At 49.5% G+C, this 23,320-nt stretch overlaps 1 protein-coding gene across 2 annotated transcripts in view; it reads right to left on the bottom strand.

The window, feature by feature from the left end:
* The window catches only part of LOC122901124 (nebulin related anchoring protein), a 69,651-nt gene that overhangs the window by 4,559 nt on the left and 41,772 nt on the right, over nucleotides 1-23,320 (bottom strand). For both annotated transcript variants that reach the window (XM_044240563.1, XM_044240564.1), the window contains 13 exons: nucleotides 21,066-21,164; nucleotides 19,353-19,457; nucleotides 18,548-18,655; nucleotides 17,889-18,002; nucleotides 16,266-16,463; nucleotides 14,475-14,579; nucleotides 13,230-13,328; nucleotides 11,218-11,322; nucleotides 10,764-10,871; nucleotides 9,573-9,884; nucleotides 4,217-4,321; nucleotides 3,359-3,457; nucleotides 2,001-2,105 (listed from right to left, as the gene is read on the bottom strand). In XM_044240563.1, coding sequence (XP_044096498.1) covers nucleotides 2,001-2,105; nucleotides 3,359-3,457; nucleotides 4,217-4,321; nucleotides 9,573-9,884; nucleotides 10,764-10,871; nucleotides 11,218-11,322; nucleotides 13,230-13,328; nucleotides 14,475-14,579; nucleotides 16,266-16,463; nucleotides 17,889-18,002; nucleotides 18,548-18,655; nucleotides 19,353-19,457; nucleotides 21,066-21,164 — 1,662 coding nt within the window. The remainder of the gene's footprint in view (nucleotides 1-2,000; nucleotides 2,106-3,358; nucleotides 3,458-4,216; nucleotides 4,322-9,572; nucleotides 9,885-10,763; nucleotides 10,872-11,217; nucleotides 11,323-13,229; nucleotides 13,329-14,474; nucleotides 14,580-16,265; nucleotides 16,464-17,888; nucleotides 18,003-18,547; nucleotides 18,656-19,352; nucleotides 19,458-21,065; nucleotides 21,165-23,320) is intronic.

Consider the following 23,320-nt stretch of genomic DNA (forward strand, 5'->3'; position numbering starts at 1 on the left):
CAGTTTACTGGGTCACCATGGATGAAGCAGGAGGACAAAATGATAGGTAGATAGAGAGTAACATTTAGATAAGGACAGAGCAAGCATCACCTTTAGCATTCTGCCCCCTGATACGGTGGCCCCACAAACAGTAGCATATACAGCAAGTAGAGTCCAAGCCCTTAGCATCCCCTGGGAAGGGGACAGCTGGCGCCTTCCTACAAAGGGTCTCCACGCCGGATCTGGGCTAGGCAAGGACGCCAAACTTTCCTCAGCACCAAGCTCTGACGTCACCCCACTCTGGCGTCTGATGCACCCCAGCTCTCCAGCCTCCACAAGGGAGCCTCACCTAGTGCAAGGGGCTGAAATTGGGGTTCTCCCCAAGGCGCCCCCTCCCTGTCCCCTGCTCCTTCTCCCTGTATACTATTTGCTTGATGGTGATCACTTCCTGCCTGAGTTTTTTTTTATTCTGTTGAGGTTTCTGCCTTGCCACTGGGAGCCTTTAGATTCCGTAGGCCCTTTGATTTGGAACCCTGGGCGTCCTCTTCTTTATCACAGTGGGCGCAGTTTTGTCCTCATCCTCACACATTAGAGTCATTTGATTTTTAGTTATTTCGGCTGCCTTACACATCTCAATGGCTTTCTTTGCCCAGGAAGGTCACTTTCCCCGCACATCTTCCTCACAGAGCACTTGATCCAATTGTGTGCATTCTCCACGCCCCCGAAGAAGTGCTCTTTCAAAAGAGGTTCATGAGTTCCCCACATCCCACATGCCCCGGCGGCTCATTTCAGCTCCGGGACTCTGCAGACTGGCATCCCTCGTGAGCCGAGAGGCGCTCTGTCGCCAGCCCAGGGTGGCCGTCCTCCTTCGGCCGGACCCCAAAGGGACTAGCCGTCTCACCCCGGTTTTCCCGGCTCAGGGCTTCCAATCCCGGCGGCCGGCGGAGGCCGGGCCTTCCCCCATCCTCGGAGCACGAACGCCATGGAGGTTTTGTCCCAGCTCTGCGGAGGGGGAGGTCCCGCTTCCCCCAGATGGAGGTCAGCCCACCAGAGCTACTGTTCTAAAATTATCACTCACACATCCCTCAAAAGCCTCAAATGGTCATAATAACTCATATTTACAAAGCGCCGTCGCATTCACCGCGTGGGATCCCACAGGGCTTTACAAACGCCACAAACTAATACACACGCTAACTAGAAGGCGCCCGGCGCCGCCCCCCGCGAGGCAGCCACCTCTGGGGGGCGCGGGAGCAGCTGTTGATCCGCGCGCAGCCCCAGGACACAATGGCCAGGCCAGGGAGGGAAGAATGGCTGGACTCTGGGAGGCCCCGCGCGGCCCCAGGCCGACACACTCAGCCTGTGTGATTCTGATCTGACGCCGCCGTTTGATTCTGCCGCCCGCCTACCTGTCATCCCCGGATCACAGCTTCGCTGGCTGCTCGGCGGCCTATTCTGTGGCAACCGGGGCCTCCAACCCCCGCTAACAACACGCTCGGGTTTAGGAAACAGCATCTTGGTTATGCACGCAAAGGGCAGACATCTGAGGGGAACAGAAGTGTGGAGGCCGCCGCCTCTTGCACAAAGGGGCCGCTTGTGTTTGTGCCGGATGGATGACAATTGCGCGGCGAGAGAGGGCCGCCGGGCCTCCGGAGTCTCCCAGCTCCGAGGAGACGTGTCCGGGAAAGAAACGGAGCAGGGGTCTACACCTGCCAGGGCCAGGGGAGCCCCTGACAGCGGCCTTCGCCCATCGTGCCCGGAGCCAGAGTTTTCAAGCCGGAAGGAGCCGCAGACATCGGTTGACCCAGCTCCATCCCATTTTCCAGTTGAGGAAACTGGGGCCCGGAGAGGAAAGTGACCCAGAGTCACATGGGCTGTCTGTCTCCCTCTTGGTTCTGGGTTCTTCCTGTCTCAGGTCCTCTCCTTCCTGGGACTTTTCTCCCCCCCAACAAATACAATCCAGTGCAGGTGTAGACACATTTGCAGAAGGAGGGGCGCGCCACACAAAGCATGGCTCCACTTACGTCACTCAGATGCAGTGCGTTGAGGCGGGCTCGGGCGAAATCCGGATGGTCGGGGATCGGGGTGTACCTGTGCAGGGATTCCGCATCCCCCAACCTGTACAGGCGCTGTGGGGGAGACAGGCTGCGGTCAATGCAGAACAGGCAGGTGGCCGAGGTTATGGGTGAGAAGCAGGCTGCCCCTCCCCACCCAGGTGCCATGGGAGCAGAACCCAGCCCTGCCCACGGGAGAGCATCCCTCCAGAACCCACAGCCGGACCCACCGTGCCCGTGGGCCGAGAGTCAGGGAGGGTTGGCTGGTGGTAAGTAGCCCCCATTTAAATATTTATCAAGATCTGCTCCAAATAGGCCCCAAATCAGCATCCTGGTTGGCCTCACCTGTGTGGTTTTACAAACAGTATAAGGTGTGGGGTTCTTTGGAGACTCTTTGCAATTGAGTATTGTTAAGTTTTCTACTAGTACGAAGATGTCCTAATGCCCTTATTGCTTAATAATAAATGAATAGTAATAATAAAAAGACACAACCATTAATCCTAAAATGCCTTAATATGTTTTAAGGAAATTAAAGTTTTCAGAGTCTACCTGGGTCCCAGGAAGACACAAGTTTAAAACTCAAGCTTTTTCTCTCAGTTGCTATTTTTAAAGCAGTGATCTAAGAGCTACAAAGAATTTTAGAACGGGATAGAGTCTCATCTCCTTTTAGAGAGGATAATATGGTGTTGAATATTCTGATCCTTTTCCAAATTCAGTTTGGGCTTCACGAACGTGAACCTGTCGGTATATTTGGACTCTGTGTGACCAGGGGTCAGCTTTGTCACTGTGTGTGCAAAATCAAATCCCTCGACGAGGTCAGAGAAAAAAATATTTAAGTTCCTATACTTCAAAATAAATATAGGAGAGAAGAAATGAGGCTAAATCATACAGAGAGAACAGAAACAGAAAGAAGCCTTTAATATAGCTGTTCTTTCTTTTTTCTAACTGGGTTATGTTCAGCTTTTAATTCCATTACCATCTATCAATAATTCGGATGTATCTCATCTAGTGTTAGTAAAAGAGCATCAATAATATGCAGTATTAATATTGTTATGATTATGAACCAAACCATAATAAGGGGCCTGTACTGAGGACCTACTACGTTCCCCATACTTGCTAAAAGGATTCACATATGCTTATTTATTTATTTCTCATTTAATTCACTTAATGGAGGTTAGGAGAGACCAAGGAACTGGCCCTACATCACCCAGGTAGTGGACAGAAAGTTTGCGTTTCCTTCTATCCCAAGCCCGTGCTCTTAAGCACTGAGTACTGAGCAACACTGCCCACTCCTGGGCACCTACGGTTGATGGTAAAAACATACCCACCTCATTGCAATGCATGTAGCTGTTCTTGGCATGAACCAGGTCTGGGGAGTCAACCACGGTGGTGAACTTGATACTATCTGGTTTCTTACGGTATTTGGTCTATAAGAGAAAGACACGGATTCCCACGAAATAGTTGAATACGATGTAATTTTCTGAAAGCGGCTTCACTCCACCCACTGGGTACCGGATGTGCCTATGACACTACTGAAAAACAAGTCTCTCTTCTTGGTGGGCACCTCACAGGGTCTCTAAGCTGTCTCTGTGATAAGGAGCATTTTACAAGTATTCACGCTCCTGAGCAATTCCAAAGCATACCACAGGAAGGGGATTCAGTAGAGGGAAGGACTCAGCATCACTGAAGACCCCGTCCAAGTAAGTTTGGCTACTAAGAGACGGAAGGACGCAGCACCACCCTTGAGGGGATCCCCGGGCCTGAATCTGCAGGCCAGCAATATTGTGGGGAGTTTGGTAAAGGTAACCTTCTCTCCGCAGTGCGTGATGTTATCTAAAATCAGATAACCACAGACACGACGCTTTGCGTCAACCCTGTAGGTGGACGGCAAATTCTGCCCCCAAGAAAACAATGAGCCAGCTTAGCTCACAGCCATCTAATGTACCTACAGGGAATCTTCTAGTGCATCATCTGTCTCTTATTGCCCAGCACGGAACATGATTTTCTCTCCCCAGCAAGTGAACTCATTTGGAGGGAAACCTTGTTCTGTCTTGTGATTTGGTTGCAAAAGGTCAGGAAAAAACTGGGGGTCTAGTGGCCATGGGGTCCTCTTGGGGTTTTCACCTCCCTCTTCAGGAGGAAATAAATGCCAGGTTGCATTTATGAGAGAGTTGGGTGAGCGGTACCTCGCTGATGAGTTCTCCAGCCTTCTTTGCACTCTCCAGCTGGGGGGAACTCACTGTCAGCCATCCCGTACCCTTCATGCCCATCAGGTCTGACTTGTAGCGAAACTGCGGGAAGAAGATCATTGGCTTTTACCAACAGAGGGACAGAGACCATCAGGTTATTTCAAGGTGCTTGATTTGTAATAGCATCTGTATTTATCTTCATTGTAACACGTCAACATCTTCATTCAGAGTGCACTGTGCACATCATTAAGTCAAACCGTGCAAGGGTATGTCCTCTGCCACGAATTAAAGAATGGGTCGTGCAGAAGATCCAAGCAGGCCCCACCTGTGAATGGGCAGGGTTAGAAGTCAAGGGAATGGATGCACATGACTGCTTAAAAAAAAGAGTAGAGACCCACACCCAAGCCCAGGCATCAGCCTGGATTATTCTGTTCCCTTCTGGCAGCGAGGAGACTGCCTGCCCGCTTTCCTGCCTGCCTAAAGAGAACAGTTTTACCCACCTTCAGGTGATCAAAGGGCCCAGAGCCCTGGGTCAAACCTGCTGGGACTCAGAGCAAATCGCTTTACCAAAATGTGACTCAGTTTCTCTCTGTGATAGCTGAAGGTCATCACAACCCTTCTGTTCTCGTGAGAACTCCTGAGAGGCCTTGAGAGCAAAGGCCACTCGATGTGTTGGATCTGGTTTTGTTTCGTGGTGGTAGGGGGGGAGCGAGGGGGCAGAGACAATGCCAGCAGGACTCTAAGGACCACACACACTTAAAGATACAACCGGCCTACAGCATGAGAGGCATTTTAATTTTTTTGTGCCTGGATTTACCTCCCCTTCCCGCTGTTGGCTCGGGATTTGCTTATATCCCAACGATGGGCTAGGTCTCATCCATTTTCCTCATTTTAAGGACTCAGAAGATTAGAACTACAGCAGCATTCCTGGGTGAAAATCCTAAGCAGTGAGTGGGACAATAGGTCTGATCAGGAGTCTCCTAACATGTGAAATCTTATTTCCATTCCACGATCCGCCCACCATGACCTAGGACAAGACGGTTGTAGGAATGCTTTTCTTCTCTACTTTATGGAAATTAGGCATTTTTAAAGGTGGAAAAGGACTCTCCAAGGAAATCTAAAATATGGATCTAAACGAGGTTGATAGCATTTCTCTAATTTAGATATAAGCTCTGCTGTAACGCCAAATATCACTCCAGAAACCAGTCTTCTGGCCTTTTTAGTTTCCTTTCATTTCAGGATTCACAGCGTCCCTCACAGCTGGCCTCAAAGAGGGTCCGTTTCTGATCTACTGTCTGCTGGTTAATGTTCCTGTGCAAATTCCACTCTGCCTTCCAACTGGTGAAGGGAGGCATCACTCAAGTTCAGGAGCAGGTCTCAAAACCCCATGTCAGTAAGATTGCTTTGTATGCCGCGATCTTTCGGTCTACACCGGCAAAGCTTTTGCCTTCCACTCTGATAAAGAACAGAGAAAATTGGATAAATTTCTAAGTTAGAGAGAATAATCCTACAGGGCCTCTTCACAGCCGGGCCTTGCTCCTTTCATACGCAAGATGAAGTGGGGAGCACGCTTTCAACTCGCCTTTTGTTGAGCTGAGCAGTACAATGGCAGGTAAGTCAGAAAGCAAGATGCTGGTTCCCCAAAGATCTGACTGGGCCTCAGACTCTCTTATAAATGGATTGTCTCTTGATAGCTCAGCTCCCAGCCCAGGTTTGACTATTCACGCAGACCCTAAAAACAACACGCCTGCCCCGGACTTCACGATGAAAGAAGGGGAGAGAGGAGGGGAGTCGAGAAGAATCAGCTCCCCGAAGAAGGATTTGAAGAAGGATTCTAAGATAATAAGAGACCCTCTCACGCTGTCCAGCTGCACCTGGCTTCCCCAGATGGCCGTCTTGCTGTTTTCCCTTGCACAGATTAAGGCCTGGAGGCCACCTTCAGATTCTTACGTGGGGGGTTCCTGGCACCCTCGTTTTGGAGCACAGGCTGCAGTTTTGGGTCCCCAATTCCTAACAATGTCAACAACTGCACCCAGGAGGTGACCAGGAGAGGAGGTATCTGGGTCCTATTAATGAAAATCTTTATAATCACCCTCTGGAGAGGTTTGCTTTATAATCACCCTCTTGCCAACCCTGGTTTGCCTTAGACTCATCACCTCACGCAACGTTCACACCAACCTGCAAAGGTGGGGTTCTTATACACATCTGCAGAACAATTTTGGTGTTCAAGGGACTGTTCAGATTCAGAAGAGTCGTGGATGGCTTTTCTCTGGGTGAACCAGACAGAGGGTCCTTAACAGAACCCTCAGGAGCCAGAGAGCCTGGGTTCCTAATCCAGCCACCGGAGGGAGCCAAAGAGCACCAAACCAGGAGTCTGGAGCCCAGAGCCCAGCTTCCACTCTGACTTGTGGTGAGGTCTGGAGCGAGTCATTTCCCTGCCAGCCTGAGATCCTGGGCAAGTTATTTAACATCATAGTACTCTAGTCACCACCTCTGTAAAAATGGGAGTCATATCAGCACATACTTCGATACTAAATGAGATAGTTCGTGCAGAGTATTGAAGCAAATGCGAGGTTCAGAATAGACATCCTATACATTTTAGCTATTGTTATTGTTGCTGTTTCTGCTGGAGGAACTGAGGCTCAGAGAGTTTACAGAGTCTGCCCAAGGTCATGCAGCTGTAAAAGGTGGGGCCAGGGCTGTCTCCTTGACAGTCCCTGCAGGTGTTTTTCAGGTCTCCCCGTAGCTTCTGTGCAAAATCATGGCCATTCACAGTAGAGCATTCTCTGGGCAGAGTATGAGTCTCAGATACATTCCAGAGCCAAGCACAGGACAGGCAAAGCTCGAGCGATCATGGCCTAAAACCTTTGCCAGAGAGGTGAGCACCTCTTGGCTCCCTCTGGCCCAACCCACAGCTTTCTTTCTGGCTTAGGTAGGAGAAGGCAAGAGAAGCAGCTGCTGGCCAGGGGTCCTGCTCCTCCCCCAGACTCTGCTGAATTGAACGAACACACGTGGAGCCTTTGTTCCTTTTCCTATGCAACATAACCACATGAAATTAGATTTGCAATAACGACCACAAGAAAATGGAAGCCTCAAAAGCAGCTGGACTTTTATGGGGTGTCCTCTGTTCATAGCAGCTTGGAATCCACACTCCCAAACTATCAAACTTCAGATCTATAAAGCCATGTATGAAGCACAATACGGTGATTTTAAAAAGTTAAGCAACAGGTTCTCAGCATTCAAAATCGTAGTACACAGCCTATCTCGTGAAACATCCGTTTAAGGGTGCCGACCACCATTTCCTGGAAAGTACTCTTCTTTTTAAATTATTCTTCCTACTGGCTTTAGGGATAAAATATCCTTTCTTTTCAGAAAAAAAAAAAGGTGATATAAATGGTAGCTTGAGGTAACGTTTTTCTCACTTAGTTAAAAAAAAAAATCTCACAATATATGGACACCACCTTCTTATAAACATCTACCCACAAACCCTGAAATCTGAGGTCACCAATGAAATCAACCCTCTCTGATCTTCTGTTGCCTAGAAAGTGAAGGGACAGCTCTGCCCCAGAGGTTTGTCTCCCCTTCCCTATCTCCAAGGAACAGCCCACTGACAAGAGGGTGAGGCCATGAGCTCTTCTTGCCGACGGTGGTCTGGCCATCTAGCAAGTGGAAGGCGTTTCCAGCAGAACGCAGCGGGCGCCGTGGTGACCACGCCCTCTGTATGGAGCCCCGTGAGTTCCCCTACTCCACACCGGACTTGCTCATGAACCCTGTGATGCTACTCTTCCAGCAGACTGTGATGAATAATCAGATGATCTTTAAACCATCACCGCCCTGACTCATAAGTAACCTCTACTTATGTGTTTATGATATTCTACCTGTGCCACATCATTCAACCTAAGAGCAGTCGTTGCCCTAAAGACAACTGGAATTGTAAGGCTTGATGTAGAGAATGATCCAAACAGCTGACACTTCCTGGCCTGTTTCTGTGGACCGGACACCACACTGGGTGCTTCATATAGACCAACCAGCCGGCCAGGGATGCTGCAAGGCAAGGGGCGGGGCCCACAACAAAGAATTTTCCAGCCCAGAACATCCAGGTTGCTGGAGTTGAGAAACCCCGATATGGATGGGAAGGCTTAATGTGACAACAGTCCCACGGGCTATGTTCTACAATGAGAGTTCCTTCCTCCTAGGGCTGCTCCAAGGTAGAGAGAGACAACGTGTGCCCCGTCTCGTGGCACAGCACCAGCTGCACAACACGTGCTTCACACCTGCCGACCACCCCACACTGGGTGGTTAGCGCCTTCCGAGGTGCCGACCACGCCCACGCTGTGTCGTTAACACGTCCAAGTGGGGGAAGCTGAGGAGTGGAGGGGGGTGAGACGGGCTCCGGCACACGTTGCGGGGGCTCCCCACCAACCTGTCTGGTTCCCTGGCCTGGGTGAGGACCTCTCCCTTCTGTGTCTGTGTCTACACTGGGGTTGTGGGAAGCATGACTCCCCTGCCTTGAACTCCCTCCACAAGAGCGAGGTGGGTGAGATCGTGGGTTCTACGGCCAGTCCTGCCTGGGCATCTCCCGCATGACCTTATCTGTCAAAGATGAGTCATAACTGTCCCCGCCTCATGGCATGAGAGCGAGAGGGACAGCAAGGGCAGCCAGTCAGTCCGCATCAGCCACGATTGGATCTACTGTTTTCCGGTCATGACCTTCACCCCCACCACTCAGCGTCCAGCCCCAGAGCTCTCTCAGACCCCACTCCAAGGCCACGTCCTCCTCACTCGCCCACTTGCTTCTTGCCAGCCTCAAATAAGCTGAGGCTCCTCCCGCTCAGGGACTTGGCCTTGGGGTTTGCTCTTCTGTTGGCTGGGGTGGTATCCCCTTCCCTTATCAACTTTGGTCTTTTGCTCAAATGTCGCCTTTTCAGTGGTAACTGCCCGGACCCCACCCCTGATTTTAAATTGCACGTGTGCAGGTCCACACACACCTTCACACCTACGCCGCTGCCCTGCTTTGTCTGTCTCCACACCATGTGTCACCATCAGGCCTACTATGTATCCGACTTCTCACATGCTGTCTCCCTCCCATATCGTGGAAGCCCCATGAGCACAGCAGTTTTTTTACTCTTATTGACTGTGGTATCCTCAGGGCCTGGAATGATGCCTGATACATAGTAGGTGCTCAAGAAACAGCTGTTTCTTGATTGATTGATTGACTCCAACTCAGATGACCTAACACAGAGACCCAGCAAGCCCTGGTTCTGATGGGGTGGGGAGGGTAAGGGAGAAGCCGAGATTACCCCCAGTCTTCGTGGGAGGAGGAAGCCTGGTGTGCAGCCCGAAGGCCCCCTACCTCACTCTGCAGGGCATGAGCTCTCTTGGCCCAGGACATCTTCAGGTCCTCAGGCAGAGCCGTGAACTCGTGGCACCGTGTCCTGTAGTCGTGGTCGCTGGCGAGGGCCTGGGCCTTCCTGGCGTGGACCAGGTGCACCATGTCCAAGGGCAGGTGACACTGGGCGTGGCTGCTGGCCGCCGTGCGCCTGTACTGAAGCTCGCTCTGCAGCTGGCCCACCCGCCAGCAGTGCTGGAGCCGGGGGTCGTCGCTGACGCTCCGGACCCCGATCAGCCTGCCTCGCTCCTTCACAAAGTCATGTCTGTAGAGAAACTGCAAGGGAGGACCACGGTCAGGGGCCGGCATTCGGCCTGCTTCCGTTCCATCTGCACGTTTTCACTGCAGACCCTAGAAAAATCACCTAGTCTTTCGTGAGGACGTGATGATTATAAGAACCACAGTGAGGTTGGCCCGAGAGCATGCTTCCTCCCTGGGGGATGAACAATTAAAACATCGCTCCGTTCTTCCTATCTAATTAAAACCAGATCCTCAGAACCAAAGTAAAGGCCCCACTCCCTTAAACGTGTCCTGTGGCCAAAAGGAATTTATCAAAAAAGGTAAAAGAGAAACTTGTACTTTAACCGTGCGTACTTGGCAAAACATGAAACCCAAAAGACAGGATCCGTTTATTTGAAGTCCACATTTTCTGTGATTTGTTTGTGGGAAAGAGAAAGTCACCTTCATGTCCCAAAGCTATGGACGCTATCGACAGAGTGGCTGAAACACAGCTGGCAATTCCTCATGCCAACGTGTAAAACTACAGAGAGCCAAGAGGAAGATGCATTAGGGCTGTGTTACAGTTTCTAGAGCAAGTTCTGTTTTGAATTCCAGGTGAAGTTAGGCAGTGCACATGTTACTGGGGGCTGGGGAGTTGGGGGTGGTTGTGATTGTGGTTCAGGAACTGCAATTAGAAATAGATCGTCATCTCTCTCCTGCTGGAGACCTTTGCCTGAATTTAGCCCCTGATTAACAGAGCCTTTCTTTCCCTCCCTCCGTCAAAGAATCTCATTTCTAACTAATATATTCTGCAGGTGACATCCTGTCTCACAGGGTGATAGATTTGCTTTAATTCAGGAAAATCAGCCCTAGACGTTGTTCTACATGAAGTTAACAGACATTAGGCAAGATGGAAGGTCATATCATTCAACTCACATCACTGGCTCGATCTCCAGAGACACGAGCAGCCTGGAAGGGGAGAGCGTCTATTGTCAGCTTGTAGCCTTGAGCACGGAGATTACGCCAAGACTCCTGGTATTTTGCCTACGGTAGGAACACATGTAGATCTTCTTAAAAAAAAAAAAAATGACATGTTTCAGGGAACAAAGGCTACCCCTTTCATTTGTAATACAGTGTTCCAGAATCGGTCCCTGATGAGGGAAATCTCTCTCTTTTGCGAAGACAATCTCATTAGCATACACACTGTAGTACGCACTGACGTATTTGGGCACGACACACTTGTGAAAAGGGGTATATACTTTGAGTCTCGAAAAGACCTTTTTTTTTAGGTTTCTGGGAACACCGGAAGGGTCGCTATGAGATTCCACCCCAGCCACAGACATGCGTGGCTTCGGAGCCCGTCCGAAGCTTGGCAACAAGAAAGGCTTACGTCACTCAGATTGGCTGCGTTTGCTTTCGCTCGGACCAGCTCGGGCAGCCCCAGGGTCAGGGTGTACCGGTGCATTTCATCCGCTCCGGCTGCTTTATAGAGGCGCTGGGTAAAAGAGAAGAGAAAACAAGCAAGGAGACAAGGCTTTGGTTTCTGCAATGCTGGAGGTCCCTGGTTTGCAAGTGGGAAATAGGTTCCCGGAAGGCCGCTCGCCGGGTCAAGGATACACCTGCTGCCTTGGGGAAGAGCTTTCTTTCAATAAAGACAGTCTTTCATGAGTCAAATTGAGTGACATAAAAGGAATGTGTAAGGAATTGCAAGTTGCTTTTGACGGGGTTCAGGACAGGTTACCCCGGAATATGGAACCTTCAAGCTGAAAAAGTGAGACCCAGCAGGGGTTAGAAGAGTTCTTCCTTCTCTCCTCTCCTGGCGCAGGTCATGAAATCCTCCTGTGAGAGGCGCCCTCCCGACACCCAGAGGCACCGAGCATCCTTCTCTCCGAAGACGGAGGGCTGCTGAGAGGAAGCTGAGTGAACAGACCTTCCTCAGGGTTCCCATGCTTAACTCTATCACATCTGCCCATGACTTTCTGCTCTTCATCGAACCTCGTACAAAAACGTTCACGTTTAATTGTTTCTTCTGGTCTTCAGCTCCTTATAAAGGTTCCCACATCATGTAAAACTTAAATAAACTCGTATGCTTTTCTTTTGTTAATCTGTCTTTTGTGACAGTATCCCCACGGGGAACCCAAGATGGGGAAAGAAAAGATGTTTTTTTTCTTTTTCCTCCCTTACACTTTACTCAACAATAGGCTGAGGAAAGAAAAAAACATTTAGGAACACCATTAAGGTTCTTCTCATTATTCTCTTCACCTGAGGATATGGTATAAAGACAATAAATACTAAGATCTGGGAAAGTTAGCGAAGCTCTTGCTGGTGGAAGAGAGGCTCCCAAGCCCTGCTCTGCGTCCTTTCCTAAAGCCCCAGCTCCTCCCATGAACGAACTCACGGCAATGTTGCCCTGGAAGGCCTCAGCTTATTCCAGAAACACCTATTCTTGTGCTCAGAAATGGGTCTGTGGCTGGGGAGTTCTCTGAGACCAGAGGCCACCGTAAGAGGCACGATTAGCCCACAGCACCCAGCTCCTGCAGCAGGCAGGAAAGACCCCAGAGGAACTGAGCATTGTGAACGTCGCTACACAAGCCTTTGGGGGCATTCTTCTCCCAAGCTGTTCTGTCTTACTTTTTTCCTTTGGTGAGAGTGGAACCTCACTGCATAAGTAGCCAAGTCTCAGCTGACTTCCAGAAGAGTCAGAAGGAGAATTTTTAAAACTAAGGACGATGCCAAGTTTAATTCTCTGCCAGGCTCAATTTCTATTTCAAACTTGCAAGAGAGCCGCCAGAGGGGCTGGAACGATGCTCTGGTGCCATGAGATTCCTTCCCCTGTGTGCCCCTCTGCTAGAGACGATTCAATGAAATGAGCCCACAGCAGGTGAGGGGAGGAGGCAGAAATTCCAGAAGGCTGAGCCATAACATACCACATGACTGCCCTTGGGTACCCACCCCGGGTAACCACACACCCTCCCTCTGCTGATCATCAGAACGAACATACGTACACATGCGGTTCGCCAGTATGCGCCTAGACAGAACAGGTGAGCGACAGATCAGTACATCTGAACGTCCGCGCACAGAGGAAACCCGCAAGGATCCTGCTCAATGACCTTGCGGATACCGTGGGTCTGGGGCAGGGCCCGAGTTGGTGCTGCTAACCAGACCCCAGGAGATGCTGGTGCTGCTGGCCCATGACTGCCCGTGGAACCAGAGACTAAACCTGATTTCCAACTCGGCCTGCCTTCCTTCTGGAAAATGTTTACATTCCATTTAGGATGTTCTTTCCAGACTTTCGTGCAAACACGTGTTCTTTCTCCCAGCCCCAGACCTACACATATTCAGGCATATTTCGAACAATCGAGCAGTTTTGCAAAAACCCATTCTAAAGCCATCCAATTTTACCTCATTGGTAATCTGGTTGCTGAGTTTTGCATGAAGGAGGCTGGGCGTGTCTGTCACTGCTGTGTACTTGAATGACCCGGGATGCTGACGGTATTTACTCTGAAGGAAGAAGATGACGGGATAAGGCACAAAAGCAGAAGCAGAACAAGTGCTATAAACACAAAACCTCACTTTTCGACTGCTTGTCCATCCCCTGGAACCCAGTTGGACACCTGCTCTCACGACCTCTATATAGAATGGGACCATTGACATCCACGTTTTGCTGCCAACCTTTGCTCACGGGAGACCCAGAGGTGCTCAGCTTTGGGGGTATCCCAGAAACAACTGTGCAGCTTAAATATATATATATATATATATATATATATATATATATATATATATATAATGCCCGCATTCCACCCTGGAGCCCATGGGCCCACGCCTCTGTGTTTCTTTTAAAGTTCCAAAGAGGTTTCTGACGCACCCACCAGGTTCAGAAACCCCTCTCTTTTGAGATTTCACTGGAAAAAGAAAGCACAACATTCAGTCTAAACTCCCACGGTGAGGTCAGTTCCATTTTCTCGGAGCTTCTGATCAATGTGTGAGCCCACATGACACTTCCAGTGCCTTCCAACATGCCCTCCTGTCCTTGCATCTGTAAGCGAGGGGAAGTCCCAGAGCCCTCGCAGGTGTCAGTAAGATTCCTCAAGTGCTCAAAGAGCTTAGAATCCTAGTCTTCAGTATTTTTACTACGAAATTATCAGCAAGCTTCTACCAATCCTTTCCCGGCCACCAGAGCAGCACCGTTGCCTAGATTGTTAGTGCTAGTCCCCTAAAAACTAAATGAGGGAGGTAGGAGTACCCCCATTTGACGACTAAGAAGTTGAGACAGAGAGGCCAGGTGAGAGGCTAGAAGTCACACAGCCAATGAGCGCTGGCCTAGAATTCCCTCCCTGTTGGTCTCCAAGGCCTGCCTTCTTGTCATTGTACCCTAGGGAAGCAGATCTTAGGAGCCAATGAATAATTCTTATAGGTTCACCAAGGAGCCGGCTCGATATTTGCAAAGCTGTGTTAAATGACATCCAGTTGGAATGGAGAATCTAGTGAGAAGAAGGGCCTGCCGAGAGATAATGCTGTGAGTGGCCACTGTTAAGCTGAACATCTCATTCGCTCTAGCAGTGAGAAGCAAGCTGAGTGCTGGGAGGGAACCTCTGCCATGGAAACAGACTGACTCCCATCACCGGTCCATCCAGGATCCCCGGTTACCTCACTGATGAGTTCAGACGCTTTCTTTCTCCCTTCGATCTCCAGCGAGCCTGGGATGACACAGGGAACGCCTCGCATGAAGTTCAGGTCTGACCGGTACAAATTCTGTAAGAAACAACACGAGGCATCAGAAAAGCCAAACTCGTGGAACACGGAAGCAAAGAAAAAAACCGAGGACCCATAGCAGGGCCACATCAGAATTAGGACGCCAGGCCACGCCAGTCTCTCCAGAGAGGTCCCCCTCGGCACACACACGATGCCCCTCGGTAAACGCTCATCGGGGAAACAAAAACGTAGGTCAGGACAAAAGATTTTTCTGCGGTCACTTGTCTCAGGAGCTACAGAGGGACGGGAGGCGGGTTTTTAATTCTTGTGTGCTATCAGAAAATAAACACGGGAGTGGATTGTGGTTAGGAAGTCAGTCGTCTTGGGGCAAATGTGGAAATGATGGTTTAATAGGTCTTCTAAAACAAAACCCAGCAGCAGAGGGTGGTGGCATTAACGAATCATGGGTTAAGAATGAACTAATAGATGAAGCCAGAATCATCGGGCACAGGCCTGTCTGAGTCTATCACGTGTAGGCGCGAGTGTGTGCACCTGAGTGATTTGGGCTGACAGTTTAAAGGGTCCCCAAATTCACTCCCCTGCAAAGCCACCGAGGTGTCCCCCCACTTCTTGCCCCACCCCCCCCACCCCCAGACATGCTGTCTTCCAACTGCTCTCACAATGAGAGGCAGGGCAGGCGAGGGCTCTGCTCAGGTGGAGCGTGGCTGCTCCCTCGTTCCTGCAGTGGCTCTGGGGTTCCTGACAGTTCGTGTCATCCGATAAACCCTGCACGCAGCCGGAAGATTCGAATGGATGACGGACATCCCTCATCTGCGCACCCCTCCGCTTCCAGCCCCTGCCAGACCAGGAAGCAGTCTTTGTACGGTGTTTTGCTTTCCAATCCTAGCACGTTAGTTGCACACCCCATCCCAGGGAAACCCAGCCAGCTGGGACATAAGGCGAGCACTGAACAGGATGCCCCTGCCTGTTGAGAGGAGACATCGAGGCTCTCTTTGGGAGTAAGAAAATCCTCAAGGCTTCCCAACACTCCCGGGCCACCTCCTTCAGCAAACAGGCGGCATGAGCTTGAAATGCATGTGGGAGGCCCATCAAGGCCTCTACAACTCCCTTCAGGGACCCAGGAAGGATCTCTGGGGCCCGATGTCCTACCCTCCGCTGGACACTCTCCTCTGCTTGAAGTGGGTCCGCTCTGACCCACCCTCTCCCAACAGAGCATAGGCTCCCGCAGAAAATGGGCAGCTCAGGGATGTACTGAGCCTCATAAAGAACCCCCAGTCCGAGCTGAGGCCAGAGACAACGCCGATGGCAAATCTTAAACATGCAGACCTGTGAACCGAGGGCATCCTGGTCAGACACCATTTAAGTTCGAGGCCCCCACCTCACTGATGGTTGTGTGACCTAAGGCAAGGTACATTTTCCCTTCCTTTGAACCTCACTATAATGTACCCTTAAAATAGGATAAAGACTATTGACTTAGGGTTCTTTTGAGGTAGCAATGAGATCATGCATGAAAACGTAATGCTCAGAAACAGTAAATGTTTCCTGCTGCTGTTAAATCCGTACAATCGTGCTGGGCAGGAACGCCGGGCAGTATTTCCAAAGAAAACCCAGGTTTAAGATTTCTCACCTCCAGAGACCCCTAAAGTGCCAACAGGAGCTTCATGGTCATGATCATGGTCAAATTTCAGCTGATGGAGCCCCAAGAGAGACGCCGGGTCTCCTTACCTCACTCTGCAACTTGTGAGCTTTCTTGGCACAGCTGAGCCTCAGGTCTTCGGCCAAAGAAGTGTACTGGGGGAGCGGGTGTCTGTAGTCCTGGTCGCTGGCCAGGCCTTGAGCCTTCTTGGCATGCACCAGGGTTACCATGTCCAACGGCAGATGGAAGTGTGCCTTTGAGAGTTCAAAGCCTTTCTTGTAATTCACCTAGAGGGGCAGACAGAACAGCGCCTGTTTCAAAGCCACCATTTGCAGAAGGACCATCAGGGAGAGTGGTGGCAATGCAGTTGTCCCAGGTAGGCTGGGGAGACAATCCTGGCCAGACCGGTGGTCCCTTCCTGCGGGGACAGGCTTCAGAAGTGGGGACCGGGGCTAACACTCACCACCCCCAGCTCCTGGTGGTCATTCTGATTTGGATGATGAAGGCCCATGACTCCCCCAACTGGAGACCATACAAAAGTTCAAGAAACAGACATAATGTCAGTGATTCCCTTGCGCATGTCTTTAGATCTTCCTGTCTTCCAGAGGGAAGAAGCTACAAGGCTAACCTGGTTTTCTCCCTGTCACCTACCAGATTCTCCCCATCACCCTCTCAAGTTCAGATTTTTGACACCAGGGATTGTCTACTTGGGTGAGCTTGTGAAGAGCTTCTTCAAAGCATCAGTTGAGACCTCCTAAGAAATCTGGGGGCCAGGAGCAGTCGGGCCAGCTCTGAGGGATGGGTGCTCCCAAGAGCCCAACATGCATGCTGAAGGAAGAAAGGAGAGGCCCATTCCAGACCATGAGCCCCACTGCAGTCCTCAGAGAAGCTGTTGAAAGATCAATGAAACTCACTCCGGGCTTTCTTGGAACTCTGATGCATAATCTCCACTTCCTCCATCCTTCCCAGCGCTCCAGCTACCCCTCCCACCTCCATGAATCCTCCCCGACTCCCAGCATAAAGCCAAGGACAATTCATGTCCAACCCCACACTCTTAGGTCAGTTTGATGGTGAAGTGAGGCTCAACATGCAGAAGGGCTTGGTCCTCTGTGACACAGTGGATCCGTCAGCCAACTCACACGTGTGAAGGGGACAGCGTGTACACACTCGTGCCGGCACCCAGGAGATCGAAATCAAGGGCTGCACACCCAGATGTTTCCAGGGGCCAGACAAGTAGCACCAGGGAGTGAAGCAGGAAGTGGCGGGGGGTTGGGGGGAGCTGCATGACCAGGGAAACAGATCCCTTCTCAACAGAGCTCCCCGCAGTCCACTTCAACTCTAGCCTTGAGGGGTCCAGGCCCAGCTTCTGGCAAGAAGTCTAAAACTTTTATGTGAAAATTTTCATTTTTAAAGGTCTGCAATCGATTTACTCTGTAGACCAAAGAGAGTACTTCTGCTGTGCAAATCTAGCCCACAAGCCCCCGTTTGGGGCCACTGGTCAAATCACAGAATGCCCAGTCCCAAAGGGAGCTAAGTCTCTCTTGATGGAAGAAGAAGTGGAAGCCCAGAGGAGCCAAAGGACCTAACAGCGACACAGCATTCGTCTGGACAGAACCAGTGGCCACAACCGGAAGGACCAAGGACGTAAGCTGGCTGGATATCATTAGCCGGGGGTGTGGGGGACCAGCTCCACCGTATTTTCTCCCACTTACTTGGCTCTGCAGCGAGTTCGCATACGCTGAATGTGCAAGGCTGAGATCGTCTTCCAAGCTCCGGGAGCCAAGCATCTGCCCTTTCATTTTCTCAAATGCCTCTTTGTATTTGTACTAAAGGGAAAGAGAGCGGGAGAGAGTAACAGCTCGGGGACAAGGGACACGGAATGGGAGAGGTGGGTATTGGGCGAAAATGTTTTGTTCTTTTGACAGTGACTGGGTGAGTTAAAAGAAAACGCGCAGGAGTCGTCAAAAGGCCCAGTCTTTCATATGCAAGACTCCCAATGACTAAAGGGCTGGGTATGAAGTGGCAGGACATGCTAGCACTTGGGCGGCCCACGCTGGAGGAAGGTGGGTGCATTGTTAGCAGTCTCTGCCCGCGGACTTGCTTTAGGGAAGTGCCTGGCGGAGGGTGCATTTCATCTGCCCGGGGTCTGGAGTTACAGTCCGGCATTGGGCTTTGTACCTGGGCCCAGGGATTTTTTTTTTGTTGTCTGGTCTGTTCTTTCTCGCTGGTCGTTATCCAATCGCCCTAACACAGTCATTTGGGAGAGCAGAGGATTGTATCCACAGGCAAAAGAAGGCAGGGGTGAGGGGCAAAATGCAGTAAAAATTGGTTAGTATTAAACATTGACACAGTAATGGGGGTGGACGCTCACATCACTTATGATTTCGCCAGAAGCCTTTGCTGCCTGGAACGGAATGGCATCCAATCTCAGCTTATAGCCACCGTCCCGAAGTTTGCTCCAGGATTCCTTATAACGTGTCTGTTGGGAAGATGTGGACAAATAAAGACGTCAGGGGATCTGGCGGTTCTGAAATTCTCATTACCGACATGGGGATCTGCTTTGTTGTTGGGTTTTCTCCCCTCACACACCCCCCAACCCGCCCCCCCTCTGTTGAAGCTCGAAATCACGGTGTCTTAGCAAACACCAAGAGTTGGATCCTGCCTTGTGTCCACCCATGGTGGGGGTAGAGCCTCCTGGGGGGGAGTCCTTGGAGTCAGACAGACCCACATGTCTCTGAATAGGAAGCAGCAAGTATAAGGTTGAGTGTGCAGAGCTCTTTACATAAAATACAGAAAACTCAACAGTCTCTATCAAAGGACGGGGCGCATGGATGTTGCTGATCACGATCCCGGGAGGGTAGGGTCTCTCCTTGGCAGAGCCACTGGATGCACTTGCCTATATTCTGATGCTTCCATGTTTCAGCCACTCAGTACAAATGCCCTTCATACTAAGGCAGTTTTCCCAGTCTCCTTCTCGTCAATGGGCTTGACTCTTCTACAAAACAACCTACCTAATCTGCAGAGCTCCGTGCCAATGAAGATATGACACATTTTAAGATGGCGACAGCAAGAGCATTAAACTAGGCTCCAGGCCCTTCTGAGCCCAGGCTGTTGTGCCCCGCCCAGGCCCCCTGGTCTCCCCTAATTAAAACCAGGACCCCTTCTATCCGCCTCACCTCACTGATATTCATGGCATTCAGCTTGGCCAGCAGGACTTCAGGGAGGTCGGCTGTCTGAGTGTAATGATGCTTTATGTTTTCTCCTTGTTCCCTGTACAACCTCTGTGGATGAAGAGAGGTTCTGTATTAGACCCGGGAGCCTCCTCCACGCAGGCAACAGCCAAGCTGCACTCCCGGGGACAAGGGTGGGGTGGCTGCCCCCTCCCCGTAGAGACAGGACGCTGGGTGCGGCTACCGAGATCTCACAGGCAGCAAGGTGACGCGCGCCTCATCCCCTCCTGAGCCCCCCTTCCCAGCTCGGGACAAGACAGGCTGAAACTCGCCTCTCAGCAAACACTCTCCACTTGTAGCATCTGCTGACCGTGGGTGAGCAGAAAACGAGATCTAGTTAAACCTTAGTAAATCTGTTATGCCCTATAAACCGTGAGAGGGCATCGAAATCTAGAAGCACGAGAGATGGCTCTTCCACAGGTGAGGTCTGCCCTGGGCCGACTACAGCCCTTGTTCCCTCCCCTCATCTCAAGGATTCTTGTGCTAATAAATGTCCACTCGGTGGGTCTGGGGTACTAGCCACCCAGAACTCTGATTTGGGCTCATGACATCCTCGTAGAGACGACACACAAAGTTGGCATAAACCACCAGAGAGAGTTTCTAAACCAGCCTTTTCCATCCTAAATCTTATTAGTGTGTCCAAGTTTCTCCGTATCACAGCAGTGCCCCCTAGAGTCGGTTAGGGTAAGGAAGAAGCAGGTGTTGTTTTCCTTCATATAAAAGTTCTTGTTTGACCATCTGTGTTTCTCGGAATTCAGGGTGCTTCTGCTGGGCTGCTCATCAATAAATTATAAACTCTTAAACCTGTAAGTGTGTAAATCATCCCATAACATGTTCTGACAGGCACTGAGGACATTTCCAAGTGCCTGTTGAATAAGGCATCCCCAGAATAATGTATTCAACTGGGAAACAAGAGAGATAATCTTAAAACTCCTCTCCCATTAAGTTTTGTAAATTTTACTTATGGCAAGTTGAACAGTTTGAAGATATTTCTAAGGCGTGCCTGCCCTGCATAAGGATCTGTGGGCCTGTCTCAATAAAATCAGCCAAATGGGGTTGATCCATATCCTAAAGTGAGTTTTTATAGGATCTCATGGTTCAATTTAGTCCCCAAAAAACACTGTGCCATGAGGGCAAAAGGCCAGATCTCAGTTCCACATTATAAAAGGAATTTGGGAAATGACTTCAAAGTTAGTCTTACGTACACAAGACCCAAATCATTTTCAAAGTCGTTAGGGGAATTCAGAGAGCGAGAATTTCTGCCCTTGGGTCCCAAGGAGTCCTAGCAGGGCTGAGTCTGCCAATTACCAAGAATTTTGGCCCCCAAAGTTCCAGTTCTGAAAACAACACTTCAAAACAAGAAGGACAGGGGGAAAAGGCCCCACCACGGACAATTCTTGAAAACATGCAAATGGGAAGACAGGAGAGCATGGGGACAGCAGGGTGGCGGAGCCCCACTTGGCATCCGAAGAGCAGCAACACCCCATTTGCATCCTAATGAGGAGGCACCCCCGCTAAGGTGTGTCTCAGCAAAAGGACAAGAAGTTCCTTCATCCTTAGAACAACAGAAGGAGCAAGACAAGAACCCCTCGGCTTCAATCGCGGTGTTGAAAGAAGAGCCCACTCTTAGAGTCATAATGTATATATATTATCACTTACATCCACTGCTTGGGTATAACTAATTCTGGCCTGGACCATCTCCGGAGTGTCTTTAATACTGGTAAACTTCAAAGCACCTGGATGCTGACGGTACTTCTTCTGTTGAGCAGAAAAAGATCAAAGCTGTGAATTTTGTGCTGCTCTTTCATACCATTTGAAAGGGAAAATCATAGGTTGCTTGAGATTAGAGTGAATTTGTGAACATAATTATTATTCGGCTTCCTCCATCTTTATATCCTCGGTGCCTTCAGGTTAATATTTGTTTCAATTTAAGAATAACCTCATGTCAATTAACATTAAAGTATTTCTACCGGGTGCAAAGAAAACATCGCAAAATTAGGCTATTCCCGTAAAATACTGCGGGAAGCACACTTAGGGAAGGATTCTTTTTATAGGCTTCAAATACTGTGTCACGGTTGTTTACATATCTTAGTTTGGGTCCCCCAAGCAAGAAGGAAGTCACATTTATCAATTGAAGCGTCCCGTTTTCCTTCCCCAAAAGGACACCGCAGAGATCATCACAGTCAAAACCCTTGCATTTAACAGCCAATGATATAATAATTCAATCACTTTAGGACCCAGTTCACACAAGCAAGAATTCTTTAAAATGTTACAATAACACAAAGAAGACTGCTATTATTGAAAGGAGCCATCATACATTTTGGAAGACACTAGGGGAAAAAAAAAAAAACAAAGAATTACAAAGAATTCAAATGCTGACAAAGATCTAGATACCCCATTCAGACTCGAAAAGTCACACTTAATTAATTCCTGTTGTTTTTTTTTTAATCCAAATACATTTCCAGAAGACTAGCACAGTTGCTATCTCAATGGAATTATAAAGTGTATCTTTCCGCAAATTGAATATTTATTTTATAAACACTTCCTCATTTATCAGGTTCCATTTTTGTATCCTGTTTTGTTTAAAGCAGATACAGTTCAACATCCAGCCCTCTCTGTTTTGTCACCTGTTCTTATAAATAAAGTTTTATTGGAACACAGCCGTGCTCATTCATTCACATGGCAGAGTTGAGGAACTGCAAGAGAAATCATGTGGCCCATAAAGCTGAAAATATTTACTATTTGGTCCTTGACAAATAAGGTCTGCCAGCTCCTGCTTTAAGTGATAGCCGTGTGTACATTTGTGGCTCTTTCAACAGTGTGTGGCATTCTGTCTGAAAATTAAGAGGTCAGGCAATTTGACACTAAACTGGAAATGTGCCAAACTGAAATGAGATGATTGGGGAAAGTTGCCGAAGGATTTTCTTGCCTGACTGAAGTTGAGAACTGGTGTGAAGCGAAGAAGATAAGCACATTTGTTGAGTAGGTTTGCAAAATGAGGTGGAAAATTAAGCCCACCATGGGATAAATAGTTCCAGAAAGATCCCTTGGGTGCCAGACTTAGATGCATGAAGGAATCATCTTGAAGTCTAAATTGAGTGTATAATTCATTTTTTATATCCTTTTATGAGTGGGTCCAGTGAGAGTTTAGGATCATGAGTCCTCAAACCTAGATGTTTGCTCCTGCAAGTTTCTCAAAATCATCCTTTTAAAAGGGCCTTTCCTCAATCAGACTGAATTACTTAGGGTAGTACAGTAGCCACAGAGCTCCCAGGGTCTTCTAAGGCTTGCGTGTTGACTAAGATTCCGAAAAACTAGGCCACTCAGACCAATCCTACTTTCAGAACCCACTCTGTGACATGTCAGAATAACCTCCCCCAGGAAAATATCAACGCTGGGCAGGTGTGTTTGAAAAAACAACTGAGGGGTCTTTCTGTTTTACCTACTCACTTAGTAGGAAAGTCTTCTCAAAACAAGGTCCCAGGAGACTAGTAACTAAGGCTACAGGTTTTCCTGGGGCTATGTCATTGTGGTCTCCCCCCGACCCAGAAAAGTCTAGAAAGACCAGATTACTCTGAAAGCAACTAAAAAAATTCTCACTTGCCTCCTGAGCAAATAGACATGAACAGAGGGGGACTTGGGTTGTTGGAGGGTGTGCAGCCACAGTGTGAACATGAAGCAAGGACCACTCCCTGGCCTGTCTAGTCTGGTGGCTCTCTACCTTTGGGCAGAGTCTGGAGACATTTTTGGTTGTCACAACCGGGAAGAGGGTGCTACTGGCACCTAAAAGGTAGAGGCCAGGAGTGCTGCCAAACACCTCACAAGACTCAGGATAGCCCCCCGCTCCCCCCAACCAAGAGTTTTCAAAATGTCAATAGTCTTGAGACTGAGAAAACTTGATCTAGTCTTTAAAC

Source organism: Neovison vison, chromosome 2 (assembly GCF_020171115.1).
Source record: "Neovison vison isolate M4711 chromosome 2, ASM_NN_V1, whole genome shotgun sequence".
NCBI lineage: Eukaryota > Metazoa > Chordata > Mammalia > Carnivora > Mustelidae > Neogale > Neogale vison.